General features: G+C 33.3%; 1 protein-coding gene and 1 long non-coding RNA gene across 8 annotated transcripts; one reads left to right on the top strand and one right to left on the bottom strand.

Annotated features, from left to right (window-relative positions):
- Positions 1-202: 202 nt before the first annotated feature.
- On the bottom strand, positions 203-3,871 carry LOC120087864 (formin-like protein 3). Its single transcript, XM_039044829.2, has 6 exons — positions 3,710-3,871; positions 2,723-3,488; positions 2,115-2,637; positions 1,819-2,018; positions 1,448-1,686; positions 203-1,372 (listed from the first exon to the last, which is right to left on the bottom strand). Exons 1-6 carry the CDS (start codon positions 3,869-3,871, stop codon positions 485-487), a joined length of 2,778 nt encoding a protein of 925 aa, XP_038900757.1. The 3' UTR covers positions 203-484.
- Positions 1,139-10,947, top strand: LOC120087865 (uncharacterized). 7 transcript variants are annotated; one of them, XR_005484715.2, is made up of 4 exons: positions 1,139-1,279; positions 1,492-1,689; positions 3,535-3,570; positions 10,811-10,947. It is a non-coding gene; the product is annotated as an uncharacterized LOC120087865 (long non-coding RNA). The 7 variants fall into 7 exon arrangements; XR_005484714.2 differs by having other exon boundaries at positions 10,799-10,947; XR_016524117.1 differs by having other exon boundaries at positions 3,515-3,570; positions 10,799-10,947.
- The last annotated feature ends 3,060 nt before the right edge of the window (positions 10,948-14,007 follow it).

Genomic DNA, 14,007 nt, shown 5'->3' with positions numbered 1-14,007 from the left:
GTGAATTGTGAGGAAGTGCCACTATCAATCCGTCAAAGACACTGTTGTTATCAAATATATTCTTAGCTCTAATTCTTAAAAACGAGAAAACAGAAAACAAGAAAAGGTTATCAAACTCTAAATAAATATGATTCTCGAAAAATGAGAAACGGAAATCACATAATGGAAAATAGAGACATGCCTTAAAAATTTAATTGAGATAAATCTTCTAACTAGGTAGCAAGCCATGTATTTTATAAGGAATGGAGAGGTCCCTCCCCAATCTTGAATTCCACCAAAGATTTTACCATTCCTACAGTGACCCACGATAAAATATAGTCACGGAAGGGAAGAGGATCAAATCGTTAGTAGAAACCGGATTCTATTACACGACACTCTGCTCGTAAAATTACGCCACAGAATAGTTCGGAGAAGATTTTTCTTTCATTTCATTCAAAGAAGAATTCCCATTCGTAAAATAAAACCAATTTCAGTGTAACGGAATCTAGGATGATGAAGATGATGAACTCTCGCCATCGTCTTCGTCTGAAGAACTTGAATCATCATCTATCCGTCGTTCTGCAATCGCCGGGAATAGCCGCTGCCGCAGATCTGAATTCTGCTGACAATTAGCCGACGGTGTCGCAGTTTCTTTCTTGGAATTTTTCGCTTGCTTCGCCGCAGCCTCAGCTGCTTCTTTCACTTGTTTACAGGTCTTGTCCAACACAATCAAGAAATCGCGTACAATCGTAAACAATCTCAATCCTTCTTCCTTTCCAGAATTTCCATGGAAGTAATCCACTGTGCTCTTCACCAATGCCATTATCTTCTTTTCTTCTACTGCAATCCATGAAATGTCCGCTTCGGCTCCTTCCAAAAATTTCGACAACGATTTGTGGAATTTGCTTTCTTCGTCTAAATTCGTCATCTCGGCGTTTATAAATGTTTTGGTTTTTAACAGAGACTGGCCAAGTTTCGATATCGTCGTCGTTAGCCCATCCGCATCTATGGCAGCCGCTTTTTTAACGTCTTGGAGTTCCGTGCTCAAACCAGAAACCACCTGAAGCCCTAATTGTCGATAATGTTCTGTCGAATCGTCGGTGAAGTCCTCGAAAATTGTATCGCTGGATATTATGCTGGATGAACTCCGGCTGTGTCTGTCAGAGCGGGCTGCTCGTATGCCCTCCGAACGAATAATCTCCTGTACGACGAAGTGTAAGAGTGTGGTCTTGCCGTCGGTTCCTTTTACATCCGCCAGTTTCAGGAGCGTATCGAGCTTGAACGCCTGAGCACCGCCACGGTACGTCCCGTCGTTCATTCGATTGCCAGTTTTGAGAACTGCTTCTAATAGCTTGAGAAACAACCTGCTGTTTTTAAGATTGTTGCAGGCGACCTAACATTTAGCAAGTTAGTGGTTAAATTAAATGTTGTGTTTTAGGAAGTTAATTTTGGATCTTAATATGCTCACCTCTAGAGTAGCGAATGACTCCTTAATGTTATTGACATCTTCAGACATTGATAGCATGAAGAGAAGACACTCTAATCGTTTAAAAGCAAAAGGAACATCCACCAACACTTTGAGGAATCGTTCTGCTGGACCTAGCTGAGAAAGATCCCCTGAAAATAATCTCAGTTTCAGTTCCTCTTCTGTTGTTGGTGCCATCTTCAACAAGGTTTGTAGAAGCTCTGCTGGAAGATCAGGATTTCCTGGTACGTAATTTGTTAGAAACCCTCTGTTAGTTTCATCAATTAAACCAACTGTATATTTTATTCTGTTATCAATTCACAAGCATCACACAAAAGCAAGTTGGATTAAGAGAAAAGGAAAAGAGAGTCTGCCTTCTTCAAGGGCATCCAAAACTTCTGCTGTTGTCACATTCAGTGCTCGTAGGAGAATTGAAAGGTTTTGAGCTTTCTTAGCGTCGATGATTTGAATGTACTGTACTGAAGGGTCTGAAATTGTATCTTTCTTGCGGTCACCTTTGTTAGCTTCTGCTGCTGTATATCCAAACAAGGACTCCATCATCTCCTCATTGAATCTGCCAATTTTATAATGATTAATTTTGTAGTGTATGCATCGAATCCCTCTGCATAATGATTACTATTGAGAGAATTAAGAATTTAAGTTGGCTTACTGGAATGAGCCAGCACTAATCTCGTGCCAGACCATGGATTGCCCAGGGTTAGCAAGAACCTTATCCCAAAAAAAGGGCTTTAACTTGGTCTTTTGGCCTCCTGAATCCGCATCCATACTTGAGCCACTAGGTCCACGCCGATGTGGCCCCACAGCCGCTGCTTGAGATTTACCAGGGATTGCCGTCGGTGGTGCAGGTGGGGGTCGGCCAACTTTCAGGGGTGGTGGTGGTGGGGCTCTAGGAGCAGGTGGTGGAGGTGGTGGAGGTGCTGCCGCTGGTGCCGTTGCCGGTGCTGGTGCTGGTGGAGGTGGAGGAGGAGGCTGAGAATCTAATCTTCCAGGAGGGGGTTTTAGAGGCGGCATTGCTGATGATTTGCCATCAGATGTCGGAGCCTCAGCTATAGAGGTAGCATTTTCAGGATTCGTTGATAAGTTGCCAACCAATGGGGGTGGTTTAGTTCCACTATCAGCATTTACCTCTTTGGTAGCTGAATTTCCAAGGCTGTATGACTTCTGTGAAGAACCTGAAGTATACAAATTACAAAGATGATTTGAAAATTCATCGATGGAAAAAAAATGAGAGAACATAACCAAAAGATAGTACCTTACCTGCTGATAATTCGCTCAAAGATATGTTTAAGAGAGGTCTCTCATCCTTTTGCCCATCCTTCGGATCAACCTTACTTTTTTCACCTCTACCACGGCAGAACACAAGCAAAGCAACCACAAGAACAACTCCCACACCAGCTGCTATAATACCGGCAATTATGATTGTCTGGTTATCATCTTCATCTCCACGCTTCTTTGGAGGGCGAGACTTGGGAGAAGCACGTGGGGGAGGTGGTGAGCGAACTACAGAAGGTTTAGGCAAATCCGAAACATCGGTGTCGTCCGGTGGCGGTTCCGCAGACGGCTCTGGAGCCTCAACAGGTGGACGGCGCTTTCGTGATGGAGACTTGGTTGGGGCATGACTTGGTGATGGCATTGGAGCATGACTGGGAGACGGTGATGGAGAATTTGCTAGTGATTCTGCTTCAGGAGATGGAGATGGAGATGGAGATGGAGATGGAGCTTCATCAGGGTCTGGTTCTGATGAATCTTGCGATACTCTAATTAGATGTCTCATATGAATATTGGACTCTCCACCGAAGAACAACTCAATTGGTTTGCTAAATCGATCAAATACGCCAGAACTTGGTTCAGAACCACGAGAAAGCATAGTTTTCTTTCTTAAACAATCGAACAAATCTTGTTTCATGTCAGGTGGTGGAATTCTTATAGATTCTTTACCCATGTTTTTTTTTTTAATGCAATGAACAAATTCTTCAGCTTCGTATTCCTTCTCTGCTAATTCTTTCATGCATGCCTTCTTGCCCTGTTACCACACTAATATTATATCAGAATATTGTTTTATTTTGCAGATGATGAAGAGGAAAGAAAAAAACAGAAACAAAAAGGTACGAATCACCATTCCCCGCCCATCTATTTTTCATTTCAAATGTAGTTGTAGAAAGAAAGAAAAAAAATATGATTCTGGGTTGAAATGAAAGGAAGAAGAAGGGATTGAAGGAAAATTATACAAAAATATGTGATTACCATATCTGAGGATGTGAAATGGCAATTGGGGGGATTGGCAAGAACCATTTCGACTGTCTTCCTTCTGCCTTCTGAACTCGCAATTGCCAATGCACAAAGGATAGTTACAAAAACAACCACATAACCAGCTCTTCTCAATTCCATTTCTCTCTGAATCACCATCCCATCCGTATTCTCCTCTTCTCATTTCATCGAATTTCAAGGACTCTCTCCTCTTGAATCCCTTTAAACCAACCAATTCCTTGGAATTTTAGAACCTCACCCCTTCTTGTAGAGGGTATTTTTACCCAACTTTGCCAATTAATTCACATGAATTAATTGGAGAATTACAATGTGGAAACGCACAGAATTTCATAATTGAAACGGGCAACCACAAAGATTAATGCATGCCTATGAAAAACAAAATACCAATCAAATTACACCAATCTCACGCACACCTCTTTGTCAAATTTTAAAAAATTATGACGTTTGAGTTTGAATTCGTGGGCTGTGGATGATATTTTTGTTCTTCCTTAGCTGGATTTCTCTTGGGTTTTCTTTTCTGGAATCAAAAGTCGAAACTTTTTCCCTCCCTGATATTTCGAAGATATCTTTTCTTGATATCAGGAAGGGAGGAAAAAAATGATGAGTTAAGCAGACGTGGGGAGAACTATGTGGAAAACCCATGATTGTTTTAAATTTTTTTTTTAAATTCCTTTTGTGCCCTTTTCTTTCAAATCTTATCCCTTTTCACCCCCAACTATCTAAATTTACTATGTGAAATTTTTTTTTTTTTCGATATTAAAATTTGAGTGGCTAATGTAGCGTGGCTTTGAAAAGAAAATTCAAGTTGTCAAGAGGTGATCGGGCAGGGCTTGGTAAGGCAAAATTAATTAAATTTTAATTGAGTGCCACTCTATAATTACGAAGATAATCTATTAAAGAGTAATTGGATCGCACAATTCCAACAAACATGAGCTATATTTAAATAGTGTTTGACCCTTTGACAGCTCAAAATCAAGTTATTGAAATAAATTGAAATTTAGGGAAACTTTACAATTTTTACAACCCCCAAGTTAGATTTCAATCTTAATCATAATTTATGTGGGTTGTGATTATGTATATATATAAAAACTAATCGTAATTTTTGTGGGTTGCGATTATATAAAAGAATGCTTAGAAACACAGTATTGATATTGAAACAAAAATTCCAATCACGTGCATGAACTTTATATTATTTTTTAAATGATTGCTTTAATTGGACTAATAATTGATAATTAGACCAGTTAAATCATAATAGCTTTTGTAACTTTGATACAAAAGTCAAGTATTTGAATCAACAACTTGATGTAATGTTGTCAGTGGGAAATTTAGAACTTCAGGTGAGGATGACAGATATATATAAGTTTAGAAACTTAGCTCATTAACTTCTAGTTTTGTGTTTATATATAGTTTCTAAATTTTAAAAAGATGTCTAATAAGTCTTCAAATATTTTATTTTTATGTTTTATAGATTCCTAAAATATCAATTTTCATCTAATATGATTAGACATTAAATTTAATTTTGTGCTTGAGAGGTATAATTAGACATCTTTTTAAAATCAACGTATCAATTAGCTGCAAAATTTTTAAAAAAGTTAAAGTTCAAATAGACGTAATCTATTTTTTGTCTTATAGAACGGTTACTTTTAAACATAGTATTTTTGAAATCTACTAGATATGAATTTGTTTTAATTTATAGATTTATATATATTTTTAAGGGACTAAAATCAAAACTGAAAGTTTAGGTCATGTTTGGTGATCATTTGACTTTTAGACCCCATTGAGTAACTGTTTGTGTTTTTTGTTTTGTTCTTGAAAATTAAGCCTATTGATGGTATTTTCATCTCCAAATTTCTTCATTTGTAATATACTTTTTATTGATGGTTTAAAAATCTAACCAAAATTTAGAAACTAAAAAAAGTAGCTTTTAAAAGTTTGTTTTGCTTTTGAAATTTAGTTAAGAATTCAACCAATGTTCTTGAGCAATATGCAAATCATTGTAAGAAAAAGAGAGAAAATAAGCTTATTTTTTTTATAAAAAAAAACATAAAAAATAAAAAACAAAATGGTTACTAAATAGAATCTTAGATTTTAGTTTTTGAAAAACTATTTTTGGTTTTTTAGTTTTTAGAAACAAAAACCAGACATGTTTGGTTACTCCTTTTGGTTTTTTGTTTTTTAAAAACTAAACGTTAACAACATTTGACAATTGTATTTGGTTTTTTGTTTTTTAGAAACTGAATCAATAATATGTTTGGTAATTGTGTTTTTGTTTTGTTTTTTTTTTTTGAAAAAAAAAGCTAAAATAAGTTTTCGTGGCTTTTTCAGTTACATATATTTTTATAAGAATAAAGTCAAACTATATTTACAATATTTTTCTATCTAATATAATTATTAACTTTTTAAAGAAATTTCATCTTAATAAATCAATATTAGTATTTTAAAATGTATTGTTTAATCACAAATGAAATGAAAAAAACTAATAGAAATAAAATATCAACAAAATACAATAAAAAAAATTATTTTTGTAAGAACAAATATACGGGAATAAGGAAACAATGAAAATAATTAATTTGAACACAGCAAATTCATATTTTTTTAAAACAATTTTGTTTCTTATATAATGCTCAAGGTGCTATGAACAATCGTGTTCCAAGATAAAATGGACAACTAATCTATGAATACAATACTTTAACCACAAGATTCGACGGACACTACAAGTTGTGAGTAATAGTATATAAAGGAGATAAAAATAATGGGGAGATGAGAATGAGGAGAGCACACTTTTATGGTTTCGTGTATTTTTATATTGATAGGAAAATTACATATTTATAGACTATATGTAAGCCCTCAATCGAACTTAGGATTCACTAGACAATAAGCTATATTAAGAAGTAAGGTAGAATACATATTGGAGTTTGGAAACCTTAGGTTTGGCTAAGTATTTAAATTATGCTATGAAAAGAAGTGGAATAGGAAAAGTTCTAAGTATGGAAACCTTGTGGAAGAACATAGGAAGAATTGAACTCATAGCATAGTGAGGAATTGGGGAATTCGACTAAATGTTAGTAAGAAGGATTGAAGAGCTAAAAATTTTCTAAGTAGGAGGAAGTAGGGTTTGCTCTCGGATTATAGCATAAGCAAGTCCAACATATCACTTAAGGAAGGTATTTTTGGTCGCCTAAGGAAGGACATGTTGAAACACTTAGTTGAACTCTTAGAACAGTTAGATACCATTTGGACATATATTAGGGTGAAGAAGAAGAGAGGAGAGTTATCTTGGACATATGACCCTAAAAAATTGGCCTAGACATAACTTGAACCTTGGACACCTAGGAGAGCTAGATTTGGACGCCCACTTAAGGTGGTGGTCGGATACAAAGGACCAAGGAAGTGGTGAGCTACTTTGGATATACATAGGATGAAGAAGGTGGTGAACTTAAGGAGTGATATGGGAGAGTCGGACGTCCAACAAGAAATGCTAGGCATTGGAAATAAGTCCAACAGGTGGTGTTATGCGTGGACAATGATTACTTGGAGAGCAAGGCCAAATTGACAGCAAAAGTAGGTAGGTGGTAAGCTTAAAAGAAGTCATGACTAAGCCTTAATAGGAGGTGACCACTTATGGAGCAAAGAAGAACCATGCAAGAAGCATGTAAAGACACCTAAAAAAGGAATGTTGTTTGGGATTTGCATGTTGAAGACACCTAGGCATGCATGCATGGAGAGCTATTACAAGGAGAAGGTTTTAGGACCTCTATAATTAGGGGACTTTGAACATTTAATTTTCCCAATCCACTTGTGCCATTTCTGTTTTTCTTGAGCCAAACTCTCGCAAATTGAGTGTAGATAGGGTTTTTGGGATGCCATAAGGTTTAGAGCACAAGAGGGTAAGGAAAATCCAAAAATTAGTGGAGAACGACAATTTGTCTCCTAGCCCAACCCAGACACCCATCATTGGCCTAAATGCCCATCGCCTTAATAGGCCCTCGCATGCGTCTATCGTCGTTAGGCCACCTCGCACGTGCGCCTCATGCGATCAGTTGGAGACACGGTTGTGCCACACGCGTGCCCATGGCCCAACACTAGCGCCCACATCGCACGCCTTCTGCCCATCTGCGAGGCCAGATCACCCTAAACCAGCGATAGCCCATGTCTGTGCACATCAGCAGCACCACCCAGGCCCACCTGTGCGTCTATTCGTCTAGCTCACATGTCTTGAGCGCCCAAACAGTCCAACCGCGCACCCAACTTGTCCTCCCATGACCATTAGAGTGTCAAACCACCTAAGTTGCTCTGTTTTGGTTTTGGTAAGAAACGTCTAGGGCCAATGAGATATTTTGAGTATAGTTCAGCCATAAATTAAATAAATTTAAATTTTAGCGAACTCTAAAAATAAATTAGGGCAGGCTAAAAGTTGGAGAAGCTAGGAGACCAGGAAGAGTCTGGGAAGATTGAAGAAAGGAAATTCTCATAAGGAACTGTGAGTGGTTTTTATTTTCAGTATATTGATTAATACGTATATATGTATGATTTGATATGTTTGGCATGATCTGTTTTATTCTGGTTAAAAACCCTAGATTTAGATAAATATATTTTATCTATGATTTGTATAAAAGCATGTTTCTACCATAATGTATATATTATTTCAACATGATTTATATGGTAAAAGAAATGTTTAGGCCTCTGGTCTGTTGTGGTAAAAACATATTTTCCTATTGTTTAAAGGATGGAGGTTCACACCACTAAAGATTGTTTAAATGTACCCTGAGGAACCACACGAGTGATGAAAATGATCTAGGGATCTAGGTTCTGTGTCTTTGGCGAGGTGTCCCACTAGATAGTCAGAAGATCCTGAGATATGGGAGTTGAGCCAGTAGAAGGAATCTTCGTATAGAATTGTCAGAAGGGACTACAGGTCCAGTTCTGAGCCTATGGCGAGATTCAAGGTTGACATGTGCACATGGTCAGGTGATAATGAGTTCAGGTTTTGATTTTCGGGACTCAGTTTTAATGTGAATCTGGTTTGGAATTTATTTGTGATCATGTCATACTATTGCTTAATATGTTTTATCAAGTTGATGCGTGAAGAGGAAGAGTTCTGAAGTGCTACTGGAAGCCAAGGTCTACCACACTACAGGAACAATTCCTTGTCTTAGGTTTTTTTAAGTGTAACGATCGGATCCTTACATACTATGGTCCGACCTCTACGACATGCATGCTTAGACTTTTCTATTATGAGATGAGTTTTGGTAAAAATCTCAAAAGAACATATCTAAGATTTTATTAATTAGGTAGAAAACTATATAAAAAGTTTATTTTACAAAACACCAGGATCCATAAAACACTAGCGTAGTGATACAAAAATGCATATGCCTATAATAGTGAATTTGATGGTTGGACATTTGAGCGACGTCCAGTTCTGCCACCTACGTTGTGTTCTTACCTACAAAGTTTGTAAAAATAGGATGAGTATGTAATATACCCAGTAAGTAGTTCTCACATAGGGTAGTGACCAAATGCATAATCATGTGCAACATGTTCTGAAAACATATGATTGAGACCGAAAACATATAATAACCTGTGGTGGTCGATTATACTTCTAACGTAAATTTCTCCGCCCTGATAGGAAGATGAGGACTTAGGCAGAAACTAATCCATCTGATGATTAGTGGGTCATGCAATCAGTAGGGCCAAAGTCGCATCCAACATCAACCATTTACATAAACGTAAGATTGGACTAGAGGGGTGCAACCATACATACCTTATTAGTCCCTAGCATAAACTTGACATAGAATTGGGTCTAGAGGGATGCAACCATACATGCCCTGCTAGCCCCAGAAGCATAACCTTTATCTAATTAAAATTTAATCTTATGAACAAACATAATGCATGAGGTCCCTTGTCGATAAACGTATTTTAAACATGTAATGCTACATAACAATAACATAATTATGCAACATATTAAAGGTACACTACCATGAAACACTTAAAGAGAGGGTGAGATAAACTACTTACCTTGACTGCGATCCTAGTTATTCCTTATTATTCCTTATGGTTAATCAGTAGAGTTTTCCTTCTTAAATCAAAAGGAAATTTGGGCAACACTTCCTTCGCGTTTCCTCCTTCAAACTAACATAATTACTTCACCATTTTCACATGATTTTTACTACTGAGTTTTGTTTAAGAATGAGTTTAACTTCCAGCCTAAAGCCTCATATTTATAGCCGTTTCCAGCTTTTCTCTGTGTGACAACTCATTCTACATATGACTTCTTTAAAATTACTTAGGTTTAAGAATTTCTCTTAATAAGACACCTAATTTTGGCTAACGTTTACCCTTACGTCATCAACCTTTGTTTGTATTCCATTTTAAGGTTCTCCATGTATAATCTATAAGATCGTGGCCAAATTCAACGCATAATCCACGCTTCTGTCCAAATCTCGCTCTTTTTGTTCTCATAATCTCGCTCTCTCCAGCTTTCTCGCTAGTTTGGCTCTCGTGACTCTCGCTCTTGCTCTCGCTCTCACTCCTGCTCTCTCCCACTGTCTCGCTGAGAATCCCGCTCTCTCCACTCTTGCGCTCTCCAATTTTCTCTCCAATCTCGCTAGTTTTCACGCGTGGGTTGCCTTCACTGCTTGTGGATTCCACTTTCCCATTTTAACTCTTTCAAATTTTAAGAGTATATGGGCAATTAATTCACCTCCAATTCTTCCAATGAGCATTGCCCAAAAAAAAAGTTATCTACTGCCTTTTGTCTCCTGAATTAGCTAGCATCCAACTTTTAATTAATCCTTCTTAATTCTGCCCCCTTATTCATTATTTTTTAGATAATTAATAAATTTCTTATTTTTTTTCAATTCTAAATTTCCACCCGATTTTCCTATTAAGTTTATATATTTTTCATTCTTAATTATATATTTTATTTGTTTTCCTGCTTTCTAAATTAGGGTTAGGGTATTACATTTACCACCCCTTTAAATAAAATTTCGTTCTGCTTAACATTTAACATTTAATTTCCTGTAGTGTATGCGTATAAATGTAGGTGTTACATTAAGAGTCGTGTAGATTTGATTGTAGGTACAAAGGTTGGAAGCCTCAAGTGTTGGTTATAAAAACAATTAAATTTAGATTGTAATGAAGTAAACTATTGTTTGCAAGTAATAAGCAATATAGTTTAAAGTAGATAGTAAATATCATAAAAGGGGTTGTCTTCATATCTCCTTTTCGGTGAACGAGGTAAGCTCGCAAAGGAGTATAACACTATATATGGCAATTCAATAGTTAGATCTATAGATGAAAAGCATATTCTTCAATTGAGGTTGTCTTTTATTGAAAAACACATTTTCATGAAAGTTGCGGTTTTCTATTTTTTAAACAATAACTTTATGCATATTTTCCAACAACTTTTAACTTTGAATTAATTTTTTTTTAAAAAAAAAATTAAGATGTTTTTTAAAAAATGAAATTTGAGAATTAATGTGAAAATGAAGTGTAAAATAAAACAATATCTTTTATATTATTTACTATTCAATTTCATATAAAAATAGAAATTATTAAAGTGAAAAAGATAAACTTCAAGATATTTTTGTTAAAATAGAAAATAGAAATTAATGTGGCAATGAAGCGAAATGTGAGAAAATATTTGCAACATTATTTACCATTCATTCCATATAAAAACTAGAAATCATTGTTAAAAAAAAAAAAAAAAAAAACATAAAATTGATAAATTGAGGCATTAGGACTCAAACATGAATACAAGAAGTTGGAAGCCAGGCACACTGATCGTTGGAACACACTAGGTTATTAATACTTGTTTGATAATGTTCATTTTTTCTGTTTTCTGTTTTTTATTTTATTTTATTTTTTAAGAATTTAACAACTAATAATAATCATATGTTTGATGAATATTTTTGTTTCTTTTTTTTTTTTTAAAAAAAGAATAGAAACTTGTTTGATAACTATTCATTGTTTTTCATTTTTCATTTTTTTTAAAGATTAAAAATAATTTAGTTGTATAATATAAAAATATATAATATGCATCTAGACGCAATAAAAATTTATCAAAGGCTTATATCATCTAATACATTTTCGATGCAAAATTAAAAAGTATAATAAAAATGTTTCTATCTTTCAAATGTTGTCAAATTTTTATTTGAAATATTTTTTCTCGCTCGGGATTTGAATTACATAACATATTGAAAAGTTTTAAATTCAAAATTAAAAGTCAAATGGGCATAACTTAATAGTCATAAAGTTTTGTACTATTGACCTAGAGGTCATAGGTTTAAATTATTTTCAATCCATTATTGTCAAATAAAACTAAAAGTTAAAGTGACACTATATATATATATGCAAAGATTAAAACTTATCTTTCAAATAATATATACATCTATATTGCAAAATTAAAAATTTTAAAAATATATGAAAGAGAAATATGATAAAGTAAGGAAATAAAGAAGAAAAAAAAAGAATAGGTAAAGAAATTAAAAAGAAGATAAAAACTATAATAATAGGTCATTGAAACAACAAAAAACTAAATTGGATATCAAACAAATCCATTTTTCAAAAACTAAAAATTAAAAATAAAAAATCCAAAACTAGTTGGTTATCAACTTATAGATTTATTAATCACAATCTTTAAATTTTAAGGATTAAACTTGTAATTTAATCTTCATATGGATGTAATTTCAAATGCACTAATATTATAAGCCTTTATAAAATTGTTCACCTAAATACATAAAACAAAAATCATTCAATCTATTTTTCTAAAATAATTTTATAAAAGATCCAATGATGTTTGTATATGTATATAAGAAAAGTTAAATGGAATTAGGTTTTTCTAACTTGATTGAAGTGTATGAAAAATTAAATGTTATATATATATTTCAAATTTTAGAAATAAAAAAATTATAAATATAGGTGACGAATAATAAATGAATTAATAACTACTCACTCATTAAATTAATATATAAATATTTTTAGTTAAAAATAAAATAAAAGTAAATTGTCAAATTCAAGATCCGATCTTTGGTCTTATGCGAAAAGATATGTCCAAACTACCGAAACAAAATGTTGCTACTCATTTTTAAGAAGCTATAATAAATGAAACTCGAATATCACTATTTGAGGGACATATATCCTTGATCCCATAATAGATTCATAATCTAGATTGAAAAAAATTATGGTAAACATGCAAAAAAAAAAAAAAAGAGTTTAAAACATATTTTAATAGTTCAATTGAAAATATATTTTTTTAAAACTAATATTGCTTGAACCAAAAGCTGGACAAGATAGAAATTATTTTCTTTAGTTGACAATGTTTTTTTGTTTGGTAGAATATTTAAAAATAATGAAAAAGGTAATTATATTATAATTTAACATTATGCATCTCATCTGGGGATGTAGTAGAGCATTTGCTTAACATGCAAGAGGTACGAGGATCGATATCTCGCAACTCCAACTTTTTCACCATTTAATATAAAAAGTTTTCCTACATTGAGCTGGAAGCAACGTCCTTATATTGGGCCTTCTCTTGATTTTTTTTTTTAAATATCCTCTATAGTTGTATAATATAAAAATACATAATATGCACCAAAAAGTTATCAAAAGTTTACATTTTCGATGCAAAATTACCAAATATAATAAAAACGTTTCTATCTTTCAAATATTGTCAAATTTTGATTTGAAATATTTTTACTCAATTTGAATTACATTGCAATGTAAATGTTGTGTTAGAAAATATTAAAGTATACATATTAAAAAAATTTAAATTCAAAATTAAAATTCATAAGGGACATAACTTAAAAGACATAAAGTTATGTACTATTGACCTAGAGGTCATAGGTTCAAATAATTTTCAATCCACTATTATCAAATAAAATTAAAAATTAAAGTGATACTATATATATATATCAAAATTAAAATTTATATATCAAAATTAAAATTTATCTTTCAAATAATATATACATCTACATTGAAAAATTAAAAAAAAATTAAATATACATATAACATATTGCAAAATTAAAAATTTTAAAAATATATGTAAAGAGAAATATGATAAATAAGGAAATAAAGAAGAAAAAAAATAAAAGAATAGGTAAAGATATTAAAAAGAAGATAAAAACTAAAATAATAGGTAATGAAAAAAAGAAATCTAATTCAACTAATAAAGATTTGAACCATAATCTTGAGATTTAGGAAATTTGTACTAAATAAAACAGTTTTGAAAGCAATTTGAAAATATAGTACAACATTAAAATATTTGTAAATATGGT

Source organism: Benincasa hispida, chromosome 10, assembly GCF_027475165.1.
Source record: "Benincasa hispida cultivar pf3 chromosome 10, pf3_genome.v1.1, whole genome shotgun sequence".
NCBI lineage: Eukaryota > Viridiplantae > Streptophyta > Magnoliopsida > Cucurbitales > Cucurbitaceae > Benincasa > Benincasa hispida.
The sequence above is the reverse complement of the archived record's forward strand: the minus strand, read 5'-3'. Positions and strand labels throughout refer to the sequence as shown.